Source organism: Dasypus novemcinctus, chromosome 4 (genome assembly GCF_030445035.2).
Source record: "Dasypus novemcinctus isolate mDasNov1 chromosome 4, mDasNov1.1.hap2, whole genome shotgun sequence".
Lineage (NCBI taxonomy): Eukaryota > Metazoa > Chordata > Mammalia > Cingulata > Dasypodidae > Dasypus > Dasypus novemcinctus.
Window position 1 is genome coordinate 124175433 of NC_080676.1, and position 24990 is coordinate 124200422.

Below are 24990 nucleotides of genomic sequence, written 5' to 3' on the forward strand. Positions count from 1 at the left end.
GGATTCTGAAAACAGCAAGGGTAAAGCCAAGCATCAAATACAAGGGAAACTTGATAAGATTAACAACTGACCTCTCATTTGAAACCATGGAGGAGAGAAGAAAGTGGTATGATTTAAGGTACTGAAAGAGAAATCCTGCCAGCCAAGAATTACATATCCATCAAAGCTGTCCTTCAAAAATGAGGGTGAGTTCTAAGTCTTCACAGACCAAAAAAACCTGATAGAATATGTTACCAAAAGACCATATTTGCCAGAGATACTAAAGGGGGTTCTGCAGCCTGAAAGGATAAAACAAGGGCATGGGATCTGGAGAAGAGTTTAGAAATGAAGATTATTAGGAAGGGTAAACTAAGGGTAAGACAGACAATAGAACGTTATGACCACAGACTGCCGAAGGACAAAATGGATGAGGTATGTAATGCCTTCACAGTAATAACACTGAATGTTAAGGGATTGAACTCCCCAATCAAAAGACATAGACTGATAGAATGGATAAAAAATATGAGCCATCTATATGTTGTTTACAAGAGACCCACTTCAGATCTAAGGATACAACCAGGTTAAAAGTGAAAGGTTGGAAAAAGGTATTCCATGCAAATAGTAACCAAAAAAGAGCTAGAATAGACCAGATAAATGTAAAATTAACAGCATTATAGTATATGAACTATAATTATCGAGTGCAACTGGAAAAATGTTCTTATGATCGGTATTCTGTAATTTTCTTCATATAAAATAAACTCTTTCAATTGAGGAGGACTGGAGAAGTGATATATTTTTGGATACTTCATTTTTCTTTAATCCCTTCTTATTCATACTCTTTAATTAAAATCTATCTGGAGCAAAAATGATTTTAACATGACTAGTGTTGAACAAGATTTTTAGTTTTTCCACCTCATAAAATTATGAGGTGGTAAATTGTTATCTGCTATAGTTCATTCCAATAAGATGTGAAGAATTCCCAAAGAGGAATTTGATTTATCTAGAAATATGTCATGGCTTATTATGGTCTATGTGGGAATTAAATAACTAAACCAATAATTTACTCCATTCTTAGAGTTTATTAGGTCCAATAGCTGAGCTGTAATATAAAAATTAGATTTATGTTATAATGTCTATTATATATGAACTCTTTTGTACATTTACAAAGGTTTGTTGGTATGCTATTTTTTAGAATTGATTGAACACTCTTAATATTTCTAATTTTTTTCAATCTATTTTTCTATTCTACAATTTCACAATAAAGGACTTTTTAACAGCTAAAAAAAAAGCCATTGATTATACACTTTGGATAGATCATATAGTATGTGAATATATCTCAATAAAACTGTTTAATAAACAAATAAATACTAGTGTGAGAATAGTCATAAATAGCAGCTATGTACAGCAGGGTATGCAGAGTTTGAGAGGAGAAGATTTTCTTATTTGTTTTTTGGTCGTTTTTTGTTTATTATTATTATTGAAATAATGAAAATGCTTTAATAATGATTGACATGATGAATTCACAACTGTGATTATACCAAATACCATTGATTTTACACTTTGGATAAATTGTATGCTTTATGTATCAGTGAAATTGATTTGTTTAAAAAATGTGAATTGGCAGCTTTTCTAAGCTAAGTTTCAAGTAACATCCAATATTTAAATATATGATACATTTTCCAATTTATCCTGTAGACTTCAACCTTGATTATCAATTTCTGAGAAGCCTAGCTTCACCTCTCCAGACTAGGTTAGCAGATTCTGTTAATAGTCTCATAGTGCCATATTTTTTGTATTATTAAGCAATATTGTAATTAATGTGTTTCTGTTATTATTTGTAAAATGCCTACCTATACCAATAGACTCCAAGTGGTTATTCATATATTTTTATTTATGGCTATGTCTCCAGCACCAACTTTTGTACCTGGCCAGGGCAGGTACTCAAGAAATATTTGTTGAATGAATCAATAAAAAACCAACCACATACTAGTTTCTTAGATTCCCCTGCCCTAGAACACACACTGACAAAGCACACAAACATTTCTTCAAGAACTAACTGATTTTCCTTTTTTTTTACCCTACCTCTATTGCTATGCAACTGGAGCATTTTTCTATTTTTGGTCTTGGAATAATACATGGTCACATCTTAAAATCCAATTCTTTAATGTTCTCCTAAATATCTGTATTTTTATATAGACTACAATTGGGTTTTCCCTGGATGCTGTTATAAATTATTATATTTGGATGACATCCAAGGAAGTCTTACTATACTCTGTATACAGGGAGTATAATCTATAAAATCAAAATTATTTTGGACGGGAAAAGAAAAATTAATTATCTGTAGCTTTATATACTATATTTGTATAAATGCAAGATATTTATTCTCTTTCACCTGTATATTCCTTTTATCTTAATTCTGTTTAAATGTATCTCTGTAAGTTGCCATCAGCCATCTTTTGGAATTAAACTGGCTAAATACAAGTAAATACAACATTATTTACCTAAATACACAATTTTATCAAGCTCAGGAATGTACTTTTCTGTAAAAGAAATATAGTAGTTTATTTCAATATCATGTTAATCTATTAGAAATAAATCTATCAGAAGAGAACAAAATGAAAAAGGAGATGTGAGTAGTTTAGGTTTCCAAACTTTTACCTTTGAAAGAACTTTTAAATCGTATTACCAAATATGGTGTTATATTTGTCAATGATGGATCTCTATATGTTCAAGTTACTGTCAGTTGATTTGGCCTGAACTAGTTAAGTAGTTTCATTTTATAGGCAAGGTAGAATTTTTAATCTTGTTGGGAAAAAACTTTTTTTTGCATATTTGTGTGGTTTTGTATGTTTATTTGTATATCTATAGCTATCTATATAAATGTGTATATTTATATATATATATATATATGTAATCACCTCACCTACAATGATTTGTTCTAGTGAAGAATAATTCCTTGTTTAGATGAGATATGCAATAAGTTTCATATAATACCTCACTTATGTTTCATTATAGGGGGATAATATTGTCTTACCTTTACCTTCTAGACCTCGGACTTGTCAGAATTTTGGGTCTTCTACTTTGAACAAGATATCCTAAGGACTTTCCAAAGTTTAATAGTATATTTTACAAGAATTAATGCTTTGAAATATCACCTTTGGTAATCTTTGTGAGAAAGTAGAGAAATATGAACCCATTTGAAAACAAATGATATTAAAAATTATTAATTTCTTATTTTTATACTCAGGGTAATCATCATTGGTGTGGATTATTATTTTAGATTTGTCTTTTTCCTTCAGATCAGAGTAATGTCAGCTTTCAGTTTTGCTCTTACTCCTTGTCTATTTCCACTTCTTATATGCACATGTTTCTCCTTCAAATTTTTTTCTAAAATTCCTTCAGCAGATAACCAAGCTTGTTAAAAATTTAGACAAGAGAAATAAAGACTTGAAAATTTCTTGTCTAATATTTTTTAATAAAACTTCAATGTGAAGCATTTAGCATAGAAATGCATACTATTCTATCTTTGTACTTATTTCCTATAGAATTCAGATTAGATTTATACATAATATAAAAAAAGGTAATTTTAATACAATATTTAATAAACTAAGTATAATTTAGGCCTTAAAAAGAAAGCATTGTATTCTAATAATGAGTAGAAATAACCCAGGGGTCAATGGATACAATCTGTTTTGATTTATTTTTTATTATTTTGTTTTAATTTAAAAGAAACTTCAAAATCATAACTTATAACTCAAGTTATGAATTTTTTGTAATTTTAGGTTACTAGAACTTGAGTGAATGGTTTGCCTCACTCTAGAGCATTGTACTTCTTACTACCTAATTTTATTTGAAATTAATATATAAATAGCCTCAATATAATCTGTGTCTAAAAACCCAAATACATTTTATTATGTATTATACTATAGTCTTATATATGAATAATTGCTTTTTGAACTTTTTAAGGTTTTTTCCTTAATTATTTAATCACTAATGACTGAATTTATAATACTAAATATAAACAAAACTAAAACTTTTTTTTTTCTTCCATGGATCAATTTAATTAATTGATAGATGGATTCTTCATTTTAAATAGAGTAGGCAGGGAAACGGACTTGGCCCAGTGGTTAGGGTGTCCGTCTACTACATGGGAGGTCCACAGTTCAAACCCCGGGCCTCCTTGACCCGTGTGCAGCTGACCCACGCACAGTGCTGTTGCGCGCAAGAAGTGCAGTGCCACGCAGGGGTGTCCCCCGCGTAGGGGAGGCCACGCGTAAAGAGAGTGCCCGTAAGGAGAGCCGCCCAGCATGAAAGAAAGTGCAGCCTGCCCAGGAATGGTGCCACCCACATTTCCCGTGCTGCTGAAGACAACAGAAGCGGACAAAGAAACAAGATGCAGCAAATAGACACAGAGAACATACAACTGGGGGGAGGGGGGGATTAAATAAATAAATCTTTAAAAAAATAAATAGAGTAGGCAAACATTCCCTGTTTTTCAGTAGTAACATTTTAGAATATCTTCCTAAAATGATGTTATTCTTAAGTAATTTAACACACTATCCTTTTGATTGTATTAGTCTGTGAAAGGGGTGCCAATGCAAATTACCAGAAAACTGTTGGGTTTTATAATGGGGATTTATTTGGGGGTAAAAGCTTACAGTTCCAAGGCCAAATCAAGGCATCAGCAGAGATGCTTTCTCACCAAAGTCAGCTACTATTGGAAAGTAGATTTGGCTCAACTGATAGAGCATCAAAACAAAAAGAGACACAGATTCCTGGTGCTTCAGCTGCTGTTGATCCCAGTGTGTTGTCATGTGATGAAACATGATGGCTGCCCATCTCTGCGAGGTTGCAGCCTTCCCCTCTCGGCTTCCTCTCTCAGGCTTAGCTGCACTGCTTTTTTACTGATTTCAGTTGTAAGCCATCAGGCAAAATGGCTCTTCTCTCTCAGGACCTCAGCTGTTTGAGGCTTCTCCTTTTTGTTGCATGGCAGGATCAAAAATTACAGAGCTCTCTCTTTGTAATGTTTGAGTGAGTGTCAGACGAGGGGGGCAGGGACTCAGCCTTAATCTTAGGTAATCTAATCAAAGACAGCTCAGCTGAATTTAATGCAATCAAAATGTATCACACCCAGAGGAATAGATTAGTTTACAAACATGATCTTTCTCTTTTGGGGATTCATAAATAATCTCAAACTGCCACATTGATATATCATACATTTTCCTCAGAGGAAAAAACTCCACACTAATTTCTTTCCTCAATGTTAGTATACTACCTCAACAGCAATAATAAAATAAATGCATGAGATTTTTGCTTCATAGTTTTATGATCTACTAAAATCCATTCAGCTTTAAAGACTGTGTAACAGTTAAGATACAACTTTTCTTCACTTTTTTTATATTTAGCCATTGTTTAATAATGTTTCCTACTTATATGTACAGTATTCATTTTCAGAAGCATCCAGTGTAGTAAGTTGCTAATTTTGAAAATCCCAGAGATTTTGGACTAAAGATAAATAGGATATTAGGCAAAAATTTTTATGTTAAAAAAATTGTAACTTCATTAAATGGATGTTATTATGTCTGATTATACATGCTTGCCCAGAAAATTAGCTATGTTTTATTTCATTATAAAGCCTTTTCTGCCAGACTGTGAGACAATCAACTGTTCTGTTGTTGTGGTTGTTGTTGCTGTTGTTATTATTCTGGGGATGTTTCCTAAGGAACTTAATATTGGAACTATCATTTTTGACAAATTTTCCTTAATTCTCATTACTTGATTACAGTTAAATATTTCTAAACCAGTTAGACACCTGATTATTTTGATTGCCGGAGACCTTTAAATTTATAGATGATCCATCAATGTATTCAGTGTCTATATTAGACTGCAATGGAAAATTTTCTGTGTTTTATAATTTATTGGAAAGTCAGCTACATTTAATTATCTTTTTTGTTGTTTTCAGAGATTTTGTTTAAGGTTCCGGAAAAAATGCAAGTAAGCTAATTGATGAAGGCTATATGGATAACAGTGTTCGATTCTAACTTATGTGTTAATTAGTTAAAGGTATAAATCTAATAACCAAAATAGATTATTTCACATACATATCCCTGCTAACTATAAAAATTTATATATTTTTGGCATTACTCTGTAAACATTTTTCCCTAGCCCTTCCAATTTTCAGAAACTAGGCTCTCTCGTAGATTGTAAGCACAAGCTTTAAAGCCTCATGCCAATGGAGTAACCTTAAAATCTAGGTCCCATCTTATATGTTGCAATGTACCAAAGTACAATTATGTTTTGAAAATTCTGCTTTATATTTTAATGGGACTCTAATCAACCAGATATATCAACTGTGTTACAGGCTACCTGATGACATTTTGAGGTAGGAAAAGTAAATTGCCTTTTTTATTGCACCCTTTTCAAGGCATTTTCATACTTTGACTCAAGGCAAACCATTCAGTTGGGATGATTCAGTTGATTTATTACTACAGAGTTTATTGAGCAATATTTCTAATTCAGCAGTAGTTTGGAATGCATCATAACTCCTCTTCCTCTAAATCGTCCAAAGATGGAAAAATTGGAACTTATGGGTACTGAATTTGAAAATTATGATGGTAGAAATGGTAATAGACATCTTTCAGATGTCTGTATTTTCACTAGTAATAGTTTCCTTAAGTTTTTTCTGTTGTTCTGTTTAAGAGGTATATCCTGGCTTCAGTGAACTAGTTCATTCTTACGTGAGATTCACACATTTATTGTCCATGTGACTGTTGAAGGATGGAGTATAGAATAGAGTATCTCAGCCAGATGTCCTTAGGTATTAGATTTTTAACATATTTTTAAGATTGTTTCCTTGACTTTGAGGTTGGGGTACCTCTGAAATAAAATAGCTTGGGAAGAAGACTTTTCTCAAGGTACTGTACTATGTATTTATATTCCTGTAACAAAAGTTGTCTTCTGTTTTCATGCAGAACATGGTTAACATAGCACACCTCAAACTCTTAACCTTAGAAAGGGCTGCCTACATCCTCGGCTGGTGTTTGAGAACTTGGATTTCAGAAGGATTCCAACCATTTCCAGAACTGTTGACAGTGGCCTATTGTTTCTGAGCTCTTTGTACAGACATTGTAGTTGTAATGATCACCTGCATTCCTTCTGAAAGCCTGAATTTCGTTATGTGCCAAGGCAGAGTCTGCCTGTGCAACCAACCCCAATAAATAAAACCATGGGAACTGAATCTCTAATGATCTACTCTGGTAGTGTTGTAATAACTCATTGCTTGAGGAATTGAGCATTTCCTATGTGGATCCACTGACAGAGTTTTCTTGGAAGCCTGTCCCTGGTTTCTTCTGAACTTTACCGCATACTCCTTTCCCCTTGCTGATTTCGCTTTATATCATTTGTAGTAATAAATCATAGCCAGGAGTGTAATCGTATCCTAGTGAATCACTCAACTTGGGGGTAGTATCAAGGGCCCCAACATAGCTTTCCTCTTGTAATTTAACTTTGGTGATCTGAGACAAATATGATTATATAACAATCAAATTGTCAAATTGTCTCCATTAGGTTGGATTTTTATATATTCTAAGAAAAAACAAAAAGTTGCATCTCATTCTAATCACACAATAAACACTCTCTACTGACATACTATTTTTCAGTAGTTCTGGATTATGTCCATATAAGTACTCAGATATGGTACACTCTTGTATACACTCAGTGTTCCCAGTTCTCTGTCTTCTTAGATACCTAAAGTCTTGATTTGTTTACCTGAGTACAAGAAATCTATGTTTCAAAATTAGTTTATTCAAGGCATTTGGTTTACAAGGAGTGAATTATCATGCTAAGGTGATAAGGAAGGGACACAGAATTGGGACCGCAGAAATATTGGGAACATACTTTATGAGTCTACCTTCCCCCTATTTTCTACCCTGATATTTCATTTTTTCTTAAAGAACAAAGGCTATTTTTTCGTGTTTCAGCTCTAGGAATTCAGGTTGAAAATTTTAAAGTACTCTGCAAGCCAATCAAAAGAGTAGTACATGTCAGATAAAGCCCAGGGAGCTAGTTTGTGTCTGGTTTATAGAATCATATCTTCATTTATCTACCCAAGATATTTAGTATTTTAAACAGGTTTTATTCCCACTCTGGTGTATTTTTGACTAAAAATATCTTTCAGTTCACTTTTCAGAAGTAAAATATTATTACCAGTCTTATATATGCTTTGAAAAGCATATATGTCCTTTTCAAAACATTATTTTCAAAGGATTATTGATATGATATACAAATTTATTTATTGTTTCTGAAATGCCCATATAGCATCCTTGCTTAAAAAGTATAGAAATTAGAAATTCTTATACAAAATAGTATATTTTGGTCTTGTTCAGTTATAGAATACCTCTTTGTTTTTATTAATTTCCATTGTTAAACAAGACTGTTTTCCTTTAAACCCTAAGTAAATATCCTAATAGAAACTCAACAAAATCTACCTGTATCATTGCTTAGGCCTAACAATCCAGAATCCCCTAACTCCCTCCCATTCATAATTATCAGTTTGCTTGCATCTCTGCCCCTTAAAAACACACACACAAAAAACAAAACAGAAAAACAGTTTTCAAGAAGTTTTCAAAATCTAAAGTAACTTGTTTAAAGCAGTTAATTGGCAACAACACGTATCTTTCTCCAAAGTTTGTATTTACAATTCTGGAGTTTATTGTGATGACTTAATCTCCACGTATGTCAGATTTTCTTTTAATATATGAAGTGTTTTTTAAAAATACGTATCTTTCAACTGAGTTAAAGATTTATGTACACTATTATAGCTTTGTCATTAAACTAAATGAGGTATTAAAGTTTTAAAACCACAGTTATAATAAGATAGAGAACTCAACCATAACTATTTGACTAAAGAAAATACTAATTGATGTTGCCCTCTTTTCAATTGTCCAAAATAGGCTTGTTTCGTGTGGTGTTTTTAATTGAGTTACACTGTTCTTTGTTTTCTTTCTGTTTTTATGTATGAAGTCTTCTTTAACTTGTAGAAATTTCTATTTTATTAAACATGGGTTTTTTTTTTTTAAGTAATTTGGTTTTGTGTTTTGCCCCCACAAAACAACTCTAGTAAATGTAATATTACTTGTCCTGGGATTGATTTTATGCCTTTTTTTTCCATTGACTTTTTTTTCGATTGTATCTGAAATGTTAATGAGGAAATTTTTTAAGCAGACAAACATCGAAGGCAGGTTTTCTACTGATAATGAAAATGTATTTTCTAAAAAGAAAAACATAATAACTATATTACATGAGAAATCTTGATGAAAATTCAGATATTTGTTTGAGCAATACATTGTCATAATCACCTTTCTGGTTACTGGAGACACATCATTGAATAAGACTTAGTCCCTGCCTTTGAGGCCAGACTTGTACATTTTATTTCTTAGGTTTTTTCAGGTATCTAATGATTTTGTGATTAAAGGAAAATTAATAATTTTTTTCCCTTTTAAAATGAGTTTCATCAAATAACATTTGTTAGTAGTTTTCTGGTTTCATTTAAATGATGTATTTCTTTTGAATATCATGATTCTTGAAATAAGAGCACTTTATATTTTTAATTAAAACTCATTTGTGTATAGGATATACAGTGATTAAAGCTATGTGTATTGCACTTAAATATGTATTTCTTTAATATTTTAGCTGGGAAGTTTTAAGATTTCTTCTGTCAAACATAAGATGGTGGTTGGAAGAATATGGCTTTGATGGATTCCGATTTGATGGTATTACATCCATGCTCTATCATCACCATGGAATGGGTAGGTATCCTGATATAAGAAAGATGTATCATGATTTTTTTTTTTAATTAGAGGTTTATATTTTTTGCCATCACTTTCTAAAAGTTAGTGTCTAGTCCTTCCAATTATTCAAAAACTAGACACTTTCTTTGTTTGTAAGCAGTTGTGAGGTTTATTTATAGCAGCTGCAAGGACTTTTTTTCTTGGCTTGATTTTTTTAGTCTTATGTATATCTTTTCAGTGGTCAGGTATAAACCTTTTTTGGCAAGAGGTGGGGTATAAAAGAAATTATAAGGAAATGAAAAATAATTATTTCAATAATATTTACCTATTCTTAACTGATAGGTGTCTTTTCAAAATCTCTTGTAAGGAAACATTCACACACCCTCAGGAGATAAAATAAGATGAATATGGAGATAAATGATGTAAAGAAATTTTTAAAAAGAGAGAGAAAAAATCCACAAACCCAAATGTTGCTGTTTTGAAGAGATACTAAAATCACAAATATTTAGCTAGATGAGAGAGAGAAAGACAGGCACAAACAAAATAAAAAATAATGAAAAAGCAAGAGAAGACAAATAACTAAAATCAGAAATGAAAGGAAGACATTACTACCAACCCCACAGAAATAATCAGGACTATAAGAGGATATTATAAACAACTGTATGCCAACAAACTGGATAAACTAGACGAAAAGGACAACTTCCTAAAAACACACACACTACCGACATGGATTCAAAAGAAATAGAAGATTTCTGTAAAGATATTAAATCAGTAAACAAAAACATCCCAACAAAGAAAACCATGAGCCAGATGGCTTCACAGATGAATTTTACCAAATATTCCAAGAAGAATTAACACCTATCCTGCTCAAAGTCTTTACAACAATTGAAGAGGAGGGAACACTCTCGATATCATTTTAAGCATCTAACATCACTGTCATACCAAAACCTGATAACAATACCACAAGTAAAGAAAAATACAGACCAGTATCCCTTATGCATGTAGATGCAAAAATCCTCAACAAAAAGTCTGTTGCCATGTGTTGAGCAATATAGCGGGTGATGTCTGCGAGGGTTCAGCCTTCTTCCTCCTAAGGCTTTGTGGTCCCAACTCCTTCCCGTCTCAGCTGTAGGCTAGCATTAGGCATTGTCTCTCTCCCTGGGGCTCTTTTCTCTGCGTGCTCAGCTGCTCTTCTCTTCCTATAAGACCAAGCTGTAAATTATCAGATGAATGGCTCCTCTCTCTTCCTGGCACCTCTAATGTGTAATGGAGCCTTCTCTCTTTCCTTATATATCTGTTTCTCTGTGTTTTTACTTCCTGGGGCTCCGGCATCAAAAATTCCAACTCTCCTCTGTCCTGTTGTTTTCTCTGTGAGTCCCCACAAAGGAAACCTCTGAATTTAATACAAAGGGTAACATGCCCAAGGGAACAGACCAGTTTACAAACATAATCCAATATCTATTTTTGGAATTCATGAATAATATCAAACTGCTATACCACCATAACCTTTTCTCTGGATGTCGGGATTTGGAGTGATTTAGTGCCTCTCTCTGTGAACTTTTCAGTACTTCTTACTTATAACAAACAAACAAACAAAAAAAGAGTATCCATTTTCATAAAAGACAGTAAATTTTTTTTTTTAAGTTTTAATAATATCTAGTGTTTTTTTGAGTATGGGGAAAGAAATAACCTTTTATAATGAAATTTAGCAAAATCCATAAAAGTGCTTTTTTTTTTTTTTTTTCTGTATTTGAATAAGCTTTATCATATGTAACAGTTTGTCCTGAGGGACTACTGCCATAAGAGGGAAAGTGGTATGGTGATGGATTTTTAGCACAGCTTTTATTTTAAAGCAAAAATTTGAGAACTAACTACCTAGTACCTGTCTCACTGGAAAGAATGAGCAAATGTACCATGATAAAACTAATTCCCATATAATGAAATATAACAAGAATGATGTATTTGTATATACTGGCATTGAAAGACTCTAAAATAATTTCCAAGATAAGTTTCAAAGCCAAAAACAGACCAATGAAAAATCCCAATATAGACTATATGCTATTATTTTATAAAAATTAAAATACCACTCTTTTATTCATTACTCTAGTCAAAAGTATATATGAGGAGCAGATGTAGCTCAAATGGCTGAGCACTGGCTTCCCATGTATGAGGTCCCTGGTGCAATCTCTGGTACCATCAAAAAGAAAATGCAAAAGTATATATTTAGCACCAATTATGTCAACTCATACTCTATGTATTATAGACATAGAGAGGAATAAAAAAAATTCACTCTATGCCTTTTTAGAGCTTATTTTATAGTGAAGGAGAGAGACAATAAACAAATACATATACAGTATATCCTGTCACTGTTGAATGTTATGAAGGCACATTTTAAAAAGGAACAGCTAAGGTGATCAGAAAAGGCTTCTCTGATGAGGTCTTGCTGAGGAGATGACATTTGAGCAGCGACCCAAATGAAGTAAGAAATCTGGATTAGGGTTATATGGGCAAGGATGGCGAGCCAGGACATAGGCCCTAGATGGAAGTGATCTTGGAAAATTTAAGGAAAAGAAAGAATACCAGTGCCTATCTTAGTGATTGTCATAAAGGGAAAAAGATTTGAGAAACATACACCCAAACCTTAATAGTGACTATATCTGGAAGGTGGGATTGTGGGAGGCTCTTATTGTTAATGTAACACATTTCTGAAATATGTGAATTTTGTATCAATTTTTCTACATTTATAATAAGAGCTTGTTTAACTTTGTAAATCTAAAATTAATTGCAGGGTTGTCTGAATTCTGAATATTGGCATGGACTGTTGTTCTAAATTAGATTATATACATGATGATGGTGCTATGTATTTAGGTTCATTACACTTGGCTGCAGTAACAAAATTGTTATCAACAAACTAATTGGTGGGTACATTTGTGCAGAGTTAAGACTTGCATGTTAACATAATACATCCATATTGATTTTCTGTTTTCTAGGTCAAGGCTTTTCAGGTGATTACCATGAATATTTTGGACTACAAGTAGATGAAGATTCCCTGATTTATCTCATGTTGGCCAATCATTTGGTTCACGAGTTGTACCCAGATTCTATAACAATAGCTGAGGTAAAGCCATAGTGCTCTCTTACACTCTGACCCCCTTTTATATAGAACATACTGTGAGCATACTATATTTGAATAATTAGTGTTGTGTCCATAATTGCATAAATAAAACTGCACCCTGACTATAGTGCAATTACAATTCCATTTTTAAAAGGATTATGTCAGTGGCTAGAAAATTTAGTATCCTCATCAGTGTACAGGTCCTTCCATCATGAGACCTTCAGCAGCAAAAAGAATTGATGTGTGTTTATTCATTAATTTTTTTCTTTGCTGATCTAATCATTAGAGATGACATGGATTGTTGCCTGCAAGCTTCTGCGAAGCCTTTCTTGTTCTGATGTGATTACCTTTCTTGTTTACGTTATTACTCTTGGATTGCCAAATGTTCACTAGTTTTTCATGATTACTGAAGGTTCATGATTAACTGTCCCAAAGCTGCAGTGTAATGATATAATTCGGTATATGCATAATTGACAATTCCCCTCTTGGTGATAAATATGATGAATTAAGAAGTTTGTTAAATGCTTATGCTAATTTAGATTAGGTTCTAAAATCCCCTAGGTTTTCTGAGTCTTCTAACTAGGAATTATTATTAAAATTGAATTTAGCAAGTTAAAACTGTTCTATACAAAGTATAGTGGTTAGCATATAAAATTAGTAAGTCTGTTGTTAAAAGAATCAGAGTTAAGGTTTATTTTTGTATTGTTGGCATTTTGTTTACTGGAATGAAGTACAGGACTGACCATCTCCTTTATGCAGCATTTTTTTTTTTTTTCCATTTTGCTATCTATCTCAAAATTAGAAATTTCCAACTAGAAATTACCAGCTACATGGTATGATTACCATGTTTATGTCTGGATAGAGAATCAGTTTTACTTTCTTCAGTTATTCTGCCTTCTGAATACCTTCTAGAAATAGAGCAATGGGTCCTAAATTCCTGAAATAAGTTCTTAAGTAGAATATCAAAAACAAAACTATAGTAGTATCATTTTGATATCTAGTTTTATTCACATTCTCTCCCTACCTAATTTAATTTATAGCACATAAGTTTTGCTAATACTAGGCTTTATGAACTGAATATCTTAATGTCAATTAGAATGTATTCTAAACTTTTATTTTGTCTTTTAACTATTTTAATTTTAGCTGCCAAACATCAAAAAGTTAATTATTTTGTCAATTATGTTTGTAGCAACTCAAAGGAAAGATACCATATATGACAAATTACTATAAACAGTGATAGCACAAATAAAAAGTATGTACTAAAGGAAAAAAAGCAGTTCTTAATACGTGAAACTTAAAATTGTTACATTGATCTTTCCATTCATTTCAAGTAAAATAGTTTCATCATCTAGGGAACTCTTGCCTGATTATCAGTGTTTCTACCAATGAAACTTTGAAACTTTAGCCTACTCATATTACTAGGTTTTAGATTTTTCTAAAGCAAGATGTGTCTTCAATTTATTCTACTTAAATTGAAAACTGCTTCAATTTCAGTCCATCACTTTTCTCTCTAGTGGGAGTCTCTTCAAAATGTGAAATTGATCCTCATGAACTTTTTTTAAAAAGTTATGTGGTATAAAGAATCAGTAATATAATATGCAATAGTATAAATTTGAGTTAATTTGTTAATAATTTAAAAATTGACGCCTTTTTGTCTTAGAATGTATCCACCATTGTACATGAGTATTATCTGCAATATTAGAGACATTTTTATTGAGATTTTTTTCCCTCTGAAGTAGTCAGAAATGTTTTTTAGACATTTTAGATATAAAACAATTATAATTGTTTTAACTTCATTTGAAAGCATTTTAATTTGAATAATATATCATTAGGTGTCAACTTTTTTATTTTTGGAGTACATTTGTTTTGGAGGTTTTTGTGTTTTCTTTTTTTTTTTTTTAAGATTTTAAAAGGATAATCATTACTTTCCACTTCCAAAAGAAGGCTATAAATATATCATCTGTATTAATGGCAGCTTTCTGGGATTCAGACAGAGGAGATATGACCAATTTTTGTCCAAATGTTTTTCTGAGCAAACTCCATTTACTATCTAACTATTTTCTAAAACAACCTTTAGACAAACTATATAACACACCTTAATGTTTTCTTGAGAAAAATTATCTTAATCTTTAATTCCACCCTATCACCAGTAATTTCTGACTTTGGTCTTTATGAACATGTTTTGGGGAGGTTATTGGGTCTGCAATTCCAGTGCCCAGCATGGAGGCTGAAATTTAGTAAATACACAGCAACTGTTTCTATTGAATTGCACTGAATACCTATTAAATCTGCAAAATATGACATATTTGGATAAATACAACTGTTTGATAATAATGTCTTTTCTATTAACCATCTTTTATCTACTTTATAAACTACAACGTAATATGCAGAAATAAGATTATGAACAAATATTTTGTTTTCTTATGGATATTTTCTGCCATGTATTGTATTTACCTATGCCTCCTTATGAAAGAAAATGGTTAATAAATTATTTTAGAGTCCGGAGATATCATAGGTTTCTTTTCTGCAGCTTTTGTATGGGAAGTGTTTATGGATGGTGTTATGAAAGAAGCATTTGAGCTGAGTCTGAGAGCTCATGGTTTGTGATAGTCTTTTACGTAGCAAGTGAGCATAATCTGGGGAAGAGTTTGGGCAGTGACATATGTAGGAAAGGTTGTGCCGTGCACAGGGTAGAGGGAATAGTTTAGAGTGATTGACATGTTTTGTACTTGAAATGAAACAGTATGGAATAGTGGTAGAAATATTGTGAGGTCTCTTCATTTCACTTTTAGTATACTTCTGTTAACAGTGATCACAACTACATCACATTGTTATTTCATGAAAATAAGTGTATGTAGATTTAGGTTCTAGTTTTTGAATCCCTAGATGTCAGGTACTATGTCTTAATCACCCACAGCATCTTTATTCATTCAACAAAATATGTATTAAGTACCTGCTTTGTGCTAGGCACTGTTGTAGACTTTTGAGATACATCATTAACAACAAGGAAAAAGAAAACAAAATAAAAGAACCTGCCCCCATGGAAATTTTGTTTTAACAGTGGGTAGAAAGACAGATAATCCGAAAGTAAATTACATAGTAAATGTTAAACATGTAGTGGTTGAGTTGAATCTTAAACTAAGGAATTTGAGGTTTTCAAATAGGACAATTTGAGTTTGAGATATAGAAAGCTATTGAATGGCAGTGATATGATCAGAGTGACCTATAGTTGTTGATTTGGCATCAGTTGGTGTGAAGAGAAAATGGAGACTGAGAATTCCATTTGGAAGCATAATGGTCTGGGTAAGCAGTAATGAAGACTAAATAAATAGTCACTGTAAAATTTAGAGCCAAGGAAAAGAATTTATTTATTTGAAAAATAGTGTGGAGTTAAAATTGATAGTACTTGGTTTATATTTTGTAATAGTTGTTAAGATCATATAGGCCCTTATGCCAAATATGTATATATGTATTTTTATATAAAAAATATGTATACACTTTTATTTGTTTGATTATTTATTTGACTATGAATAGTCTAAAGGTAGCATAGTGAAACAGAGTAGAAAGACACAGTGTCAAAGGCTTGACATAATATATACCCCTATTTACTGCTTTCATTCATAGGCCCAAACTTAGCTAAGATAGGTTTGAACAATATGAACCGATAATGCTGATGTACTTTGTTTTAGGATGTTTCAGGAATGCCAGCTCTGTGTTCTCCCATTTCCCAGGGAGGGAGTGGTTTTGACTATCGATTAGCTATGGCAATTCCAGATAAGTGGATCCAGGTAAGAGTTTATGCAAATATTTTTAAATGTGAATATTAAGTCTTGTTTTGGCATATTTATTGTTTCTTCAATATATTTCTTGTGAACATCGTTTACAAATATAACAGTTGTGGTATAAAGTTTTCCCATTAATGTGTTGGCTCTTGTACGTCTTTAAAAAGTACGCCTCAAACTTCTACTATATCTAATTTAATGTATTTATACTTTTCTATTATTCAGGAAAGGTGAAAATATTAATAGCTGTTAGCTTTATAAATGGAATTTTGTATTATCGCTGCAATTTATGAAACTTCAATGCTCTAATTTTAAAATTTATTAAACTACACTAAAGCATCCATTTTTTCCTGCAAATTATTAATTAATATAGAAATCACTCCTTAAGTCCCAGTATTTGCCTCGTGGATGGTATTTCCTCAACAGATTTGGATTCATCCATTCAGTTATCCCGTCTTTCAGCATTTAAAAGGTCCTATCATGTGTCAGGCTCTAGGAATGAATAATTTTACATAATAACTTGCACATAATTTTTCAATCCATTCTTATTATATTTAATGACAGTTCAAGGAGTTTGTATTATATTTTCTTTCATTTATTGTCTAAGGACTAAAGCCCTACAGATTTAACTTTGATATAGAAAATTTTGAGTCAATAATCATAACTAAATATATGCAAGAGTCAGAATTTAATTATAATTAATCATAGATTTCTGACGAGCCCTTTAGTACAGACATGAACTAGTACCATGACATACAAGGGTAAAAGTTCTTACTTTTACCTAGAAAAAACAGTCTGCTCTGAAGGAAGTGGTTACTGTAATCATCTCTTAACCTGTACCTTCTCTTTCCTGTACCATCTCTTTCCTGTACCTTCAGGTAATTTGTGCAATACACAGCTGTGACATTAATCCATCCTGCAAGTACATTTTCTGATCCTCCATATATAATGATTCCTTAAATATTATTAGGTCAAAAGTTGGACAGAGATTAGTAGACTTAGAAATTAATCAAATGAAAAAATAAAACATGAATGTTCTGGCTTTAATACTTGGTATCTTAGTTTTCCAGGGCTACTGTACCAAAGTACCACAAACTAATTGTCTTAAACAACAGAAATTTATTGTCTCACAGTTCTAGGTACTAGAAACTTAAATTTAAGTTTTTATCAAGGCTACGTTTCCTCCGAAGTCTGTAGAGTACTAGTGGTGCCTGGCTTTTGACATAACTCAATCTACGCCTCAGTTACATGACTGTCTCTCTTTCAGATTTTCTTACATACTGTGTCCAAATTTCCTCTGCTTATAAGGATACCAGTCATATGGATTAAGAGCTCACCCTAAACCAGTTTGGTCTCATCTTCACTACTAACATGGATACAGTTTCCAAATGGGGTCACATTTATGGGATGAGGAGTTAGGATTAAACATATCTTTTTGGGGAATGCCATTTGTATTAGCCAAAAGGATGCTGATGCGAAGTACCAGAAATCTGTTGGCTTTTATAAAGGGTATTTATTTGGGGTAAAGGCTTACAGTTACAAGGCCCTAAAAAGTCCAACTCGAGGTTTTCTCACCAAAGTCTGTTGCCAGGTGTTAAAGCAAGATGGTTGCCAATCTCAGCAAGGGTTCAGCCTTCCTCTTTCTCTTCAGGCTTCGTGGGCCCAGCTTCTTCCTGACCTCAGCTGTAGGCTGGAGGGCTTGTTTCTTTTCAGGCCTGCTCAGCTGCTCAGGGCTGTGGTCTCTTCAGCTGCAAACTATCAGGGAGTAGCTCAGCTCTCTCTGGGGCCCCAGGATCAGAACTGGCAAAGTTCTCTCTCTCTTTCTCTGTGTATCTTCTTTTGTGCATCTTCTTGAGTGAGTGTCCATTTATGTAGTCCACAAAGAGAGCTGGGACTCAACCCTGAGCCATACCCTACTGACATGATTGAATCAAAGCCCTAATCTTGCTTTAATCAAGTAAATGCAAAACCTTTGACTTTAATACATTCAAAGAGTATCATGCCCAGAGGAACAGACAAGTTTGCCAACATCGTATCTTTTTTTGGAATTCATAAATAATATCAAACTGTTACACCATTTAATCCAGTACACCTGGGAAGTTTATGTTATATTTGCATTTTTAAAAAGTGGACTTCAAGTTTCTTACCTTGGTGTAAAGTTCTTTATCAAGCATTCATCTGTCACTGTCTCTAATCTTTCCCTAAGACTGTTTTCTCTCACAATTGCCAACTCTTACTTTCTAACCTCCTGCTGAAAAGTCTTAACCATTCTCTTTACAGATTCCAGAATATTTCAAGGTGTGAATCAGCCTATAATTATTTCCTAATCAAACATAGCTCACAGTGGATCATATCTGTCTCTGAAAAATAATGGCAGTTTCTTTTAATCTTTAAATTTAACTCTATAAACATTTTAGTACTTTGTATGTTCAATGACCTGTACTAAGCATTGCATCATACAAACGGAAATGTTTACTGTCTTATGTATACAACTTGGCCTTTAACTCTTTTTTATTGTGAATTCTCTGAGGGCAAATATCATTTTCTATTTTATGTAATTAGTTAAAGATCTTTTTGCATCAACAAAATGGATCCCTGGCTAATAAGACTAATTTAATTTAATAGAGATTAAATTTATTTTATTTTTAAATCAGACACTGTGATTTTCCTCTACTTTTGTAAGTTGTCTTTAATAATAATTCCATAAATGACTGTCATTTTCCCCAAATGTCAATAAAACATGCAAGAATATTACACCAAATGATAACTGTACTCAGAATGGGTGGTATGCATTGTCATCTACCCACTGAGTATGAGTTAGATTAGAATGCTAGATTTCATTTACATTTTTGCTGTTCAAAAGCAAATGTCTATTTTCTACTTGTATTATTTCAAAATTGGTTGTTTAAAATATCATATTAGTTTAACTATTTATTTGACAAATATTTAAGTATCTAAAATATGGCAGTTTTGTTGTTTCTTCCTTTATTTTATATAATCTTATATGAAGTAGTGTATAAGCTAATAACTGAAGTGTTCTTGTAAAGGTCATTTAAATTTATTGAACCCATTCATTTAACTATTAATTTCACCAGATATTTAATGAGCACGTAGTATTTTTTATTATTCATTGTTTAGTTAAACCTTTTATTTTGAGATAATTGCAGATTCATATGCAGTTTTAAGAAATAATTCAGAGATATCTCCTGTGATCTTTAACAAATTTAACCAATGATAACATCTTGCAGAGCTATAGTACAATAGCATAGCCAGGATACTGGCATTGATAGAGTCAGTATATGAACATTTCCATCAGTGCAAGGATCCCTCATGTTGCCCTTTTATAGCCACATCATTTCTTCCTCTCAGCTGCTCTTTAACCACTGGTGACCACTTATCTCCTCTCCATTTCTATATTTTATAATTTCAAGACTTTTGTATAAATGGAATCATATATTGGCATTTTTCATTCAGCAAAGTTCTCTAGAGCTTTATGCAGGTTGTTGTGTGTATCAGTAGTTTTTTTTTTTTTCTAATTGCAGAATGGTGTCCCATGTTATAGATATTCCAGAATTTTCTCCCAGTCTGAAGTTTATATTTTCACATCTTCTTCACATTTGTTTTCACAGAAAAAAGTATTTAATTTCAATGAAGTCCTGTTTATTAATTTTTCCTTTTGTAAATCATGCTTTTGATGCCATGTCTAAAAATTCTGTCTCTAGATCCTGAGGATTTTCTCCTATGCTTTTTACTAAAAGTTTTTTACTTTGACTTTTTACATTTAAACCCATGTCTTAGGTTTTCAGGGCTGCCAAGACAAAGACTACAAACTGTTGACTTAAAACAACAGGAATTTTAATATGAAGGTATCACAAGGTCATACTTTCTCCCAGAATTAGTACTCTTCTAATGATGGCTTTCCAGCTATCCTATATCATGTGGTTATCTGACTCTTTTTGTCTCCTCCTCGAATTTCCACTAATTGTCCATATATGGATTTCCTCTGCTTATAAAGCCTTATGCCATATTGGATTAAAATCCACCCTGGTTCAATTTGGCTTTATCCAAAATAGGATCTTTGAAGGCCCTTTTTACAAATGTGTTCACACCAACAGAGGGTTAAGGTTTGAACATGTCTTTGTGGGAGATGTGAATCAGTCCACCACCATCATGATCATTTTGAGTTACTCTTTGTGTGCAGTATAAGACATAGGTCAAGGTTCTTTCCTTTTTCTTTCTTTTTTTTTTTATCATGCTGAAGAAGTCCCCTTTTATTCCAGGTTTTCTAAATGTTTTTACCAAGAAACTCTTAGAAGGACCCTCTTAATTACATTGAGTCCATTCAGATAATTTAGGATAATCTTTTTCATTTCAAGATTCTTCATCGTATCTATAAAGTCCTTTTGACATTTAAGGAAACATATTCACAGATTCTGGGGATTAGGATGCGGACATCTTTGGTCACACATTATCTGCCTATCATGGTTTGCACCCTGCCCCCCAACATTGTACATCCTTCCCACGTGTAAAACATATTTACCCAACCAGTGTCCCCTAAAGTCTCAACCCATTACAACATTAACTCAGAGTCCAAAATAGCGTCTTAATCTTATCAGTTCAAAACTCCCACATCTCATCATCCAAATAATCTAAATAAGGTAAGGGTGAGACTCTGTATGACTCATCTGGAGCAAACTCGTCTCCATCGATGGTTCTATAAAACTAGAAAACATCATATCTGTTCCCAAAATACAATTGAGCACATAGGTACAGTTAGGGACAATCCTGTTTAAAAAGAGAAACAATGTAATTAAAAAGGCAGTCACCATTCCAAGCAATTTTGATATCTAATAAGTCAAATATTAGGTTTCAATGCCTGGATATAACCCTCTATCATCGGGACTCTGCCCTGGGGCTTGTGATATTTCCCTTATTTTTCATGAAGGATAGCATACATTTGCAGGTGAGTAGGTGTATCAGCTTGTTACATGCTTTTAGAATTTTGGAATTCCAACAGCCTTCATTCATTTCTTCCACCTAATCATTTCAGCCAACTGGCAGTGTTTCTACTGATGTAAAAATTTCAGAACCTTCAGGTCTTCCATATATTTCATGGAGATTTACCCCATTTTATAAGAAGCTCTTCCACAGATCTTTTCTGACAATCCCATCTCTATTCTTGTCTTCTACTGAGATGACTGAAGGCATCTGTGTGTCACATGCCTAATGTCCCTGAAGAGCACTCTGTGTAACTGGATAATATGACCTCAGATCCTTCCCAGGCACAGGGTTGGGAAGCCACATACTTGGCTTTATCTCCAGAGCACTCCTTCCTGACAATAAACATCCTCATTTTAGAGCCTTTTGCAGATCCAGAAAGGTTGAGAATTTCCCACATTATTACGTAACGGTTCCTTTTTGCTTAATATTTCTTCCCTCAATTTATCCTCTCACATTTTATCCTAAGCAGCAAGAAGAAACCAGACAGAACCTTCAAAACCCTGACTAGAAGCCTCCCAGCTAATAGCGAAGTTCATTGCTTAAAATTTCTGCTTTCCACATAACTATAAGACACATTTTGGTGAGGTTTTTGCCACCATAAAACAAGGGTCTTTTTTCCTACAATTTCTAGTTACGTGTTCCACATTCTCACCAGCAGCAGCTTCTACACCCATATTTCTAAGAATAATCTTTTTATGATGATGTAGATATTTTCTAATATCGTAGTTTTCTCTATTGTGTTCTTCACTTCCCTTCTGAATCCTACTAACAGAGTCTTTAGCATCCATTTTTTTTACTGACAGTCTGTTCAAGACAAGCTTGGCTTTTTCTATCATGCTCCACAATTCTTCCAGCTTCTGTTCATGACCCAATTCCAAAGCTGCTTCCATATTTTTATGTATTTGTTAATACAGCAGTCCACTGTCAGATACCAAAAACTGTATTAGTTTCTCATTTCTGCTATAACAAAAATTACCATAAACTTAGTGACTTAAAACAGCACAATTTATTTTTCAACTCACAGTCATAGAGGTCAGAATACCAAAGTAGATATTACTGGGCTAAAATCAAGATGTCAGAAGGGCTGCAGTCCTATAGGCTCTAATATAAGAAGCATTTCCTTATCTTTTCTGGTTTCTAAAGGACACCTGGATTTTTTTGCTCTTCGTCCCTTCCTCCATCTTCAAAGCTAACCGTAGCATCTTCAATATTTCTCTTAATCTGACACTCCAGGCTCTTCACTAGGCCTTCTCTGACATATCTACTTTGAGGAGCAGAAGGCTGCTGTTGTACTACCTGGTAATGCTGGAAGTTTCAGTTCCATCCTTGTCCTCTGATTCCAGCACAGCAGGGAGTTGAGGTACCTTATTGCAATCTGACAAAGATGTAAGTCTAGGCTCCCACCTGCCTTCTCCTTAGAAGAACTCATGTGATTATTTTGGGGCGACCTAGGTAATCCAAGATACTCTTCTTATTCCAAGATAGTTAACTTAATTATGTACAAAGTTAGTTTTGTCATGTAAGGTAACATTCACAGACTCTGGAGATTAGGACATGGACCTTTTTTGGGAGCTGTTATTTTCATAACACTATCTATTTTTGAATTTTCTATTCTTTCCTTCAAAATATGTATCTGTCCTACTAATAGAACATAGTTTGCCTTAGATTAGGCTATCTGTGCTGTTTGCCTGGAGAAAAGATGCTATGTCTAAAATTTTTCTGTCTTCCTAGGCTGCCCCTTTCCTGGTCTTTTGATTGGAGAGCAGATGCTTTTATTTGGGCTATTTATCCCCTGTGATAATTGCTTTTCCATCTTTTAGGCTTCTTCAGTTCCATGTCTACGTTATATAAGACAAAATGAATACTAGGGAAACTCACACCTGAGGTCTTTAGCTGGTCTACCTTCTTTTCACCACCCCTCAGAATTCCCTTATGTATATTTTATATATATAATGTTCATGGTTTTCAGTTGTACTTAGTGAAAGAAATAAGGAAAGTATGTCCACCCCATATTCCAAGAAGTAAAAGTTTCTAGTATGTTTTAAAATTATTTTAAGGTTTGAATGTCAATGTCATAGCCTTATATAGTCATTAGGGTGTCTTGTTAATATGAATTAAATCTTTTTATTGTTTTTTTGTTGTGTTTTTTTATTTTTATTTTTTATTTTTAATGAAGCTTTAGGTTACAAAATGTTAACAATATAGGGGATTCCCATTGCCCTACCCCTCCCCAAACCACACTTTTCCACATTAACAACATCTTGCATAACTGTGGTACACTTGTTACAATTGGATGAACACTTATTGAAGCATTGCTACTAATAATGGAGTATAGTTTACATTATAGTTCACACTCTGCCCCTCAAGAATTTATAGGTTTTAACAAAATGTGTAATGGCCTGAATCCATCATTGTAATGTCATGCAGGACAATTTCAATGTCCCCAAAATGCCCCCAAATTACACCTATTCTTTCCTCTTCCTCCCTTCAGGATCTCTTGTGGCCACTGCCTTTATATCAGTGATAAAAGTTCTTCCATTGCTAGAATAATAATAAAAAAAGTCTGTAACAGAAAAATATTAATAATAAGTCTACTTTAGTCCATTGTTCATTCCCCAATCTTAAGGATTTTGGGATGGTGATGCCCAGTCTGTTTCTAATTGAGAGGGGGTTTAGATCCCAGGGGGCAGATGGATGGAACTATCTTGCTTGCAGTTGCAAGCCACTCTCTGTTCCTTGGGGCAGGCATTGTCCATAATCATCTCCTTGTTTGTTGTCTTGGATGAGTCCAATGAACTGGAGAGGAAGTGTTACAACTCTGCAAGATTCAGACCTCAAGTGGCACATGAACGGACCAAAGATTTAAATCTCTGGGACATATATTTAACAAGTATAGTGCTAATTATAGATTCAAATTAAGTGGCAGAAGAGCCATGTGTAGGGAAACTATAAATGAATCTACCTCTTTTATGGGCAGGGTGCTGATTCCTGACCTTGTCTGTCCTGCTTATAATGTCTAATGTCTCTAGAGCCCTCATGAGTCCCACTCTTTGAGGTGGTGTTTACTATGGCAGTCAGTGAGATCCTGTTGAGACATGCATAATTGTCATCTCTGGAATGACCTCCTGACTCAATTTTAATTGAAATTAAAAATTAATTGAAATCTCTTAGCCATAAAAACTCACTGGTATTTACCATTTCCCCCTTTTGTGGGAAGCTGACACTCAACCTCTGAGCCACATAGGCTTCCCTGAGGTGTTTTTTGTTGTTGTTGTTTATAGTAAATGTCTGGAGCAGGACAAGATCTAAAGCAACAGACCAATTA

General features: G+C 33.3%; 1 protein-coding gene across 1 annotated transcript in view; it reads left to right on the forward strand.

Moving 5' to 3' along the window:
* GBE1 (1,4-alpha-glucan branching enzyme 1) overlaps positions 1 to 24990 on the forward strand; it is a 342498-nt gene that overhangs the window by 234572 nt on the left and 82936 nt on the right. Inside the window, exons 8-10 of the mRNA XM_058296064.1 lie at positions 9670 to 9785; positions 12758 to 12885; positions 16572 to 16670. Coding sequence (XP_058152047.1) covers positions 9670 to 9785; positions 12758 to 12885; positions 16572 to 16670 — 343 coding nt within the window. The remainder of the gene's footprint in view (positions 1 to 9669; positions 9786 to 12757; positions 12886 to 16571; positions 16671 to 24990) is intronic.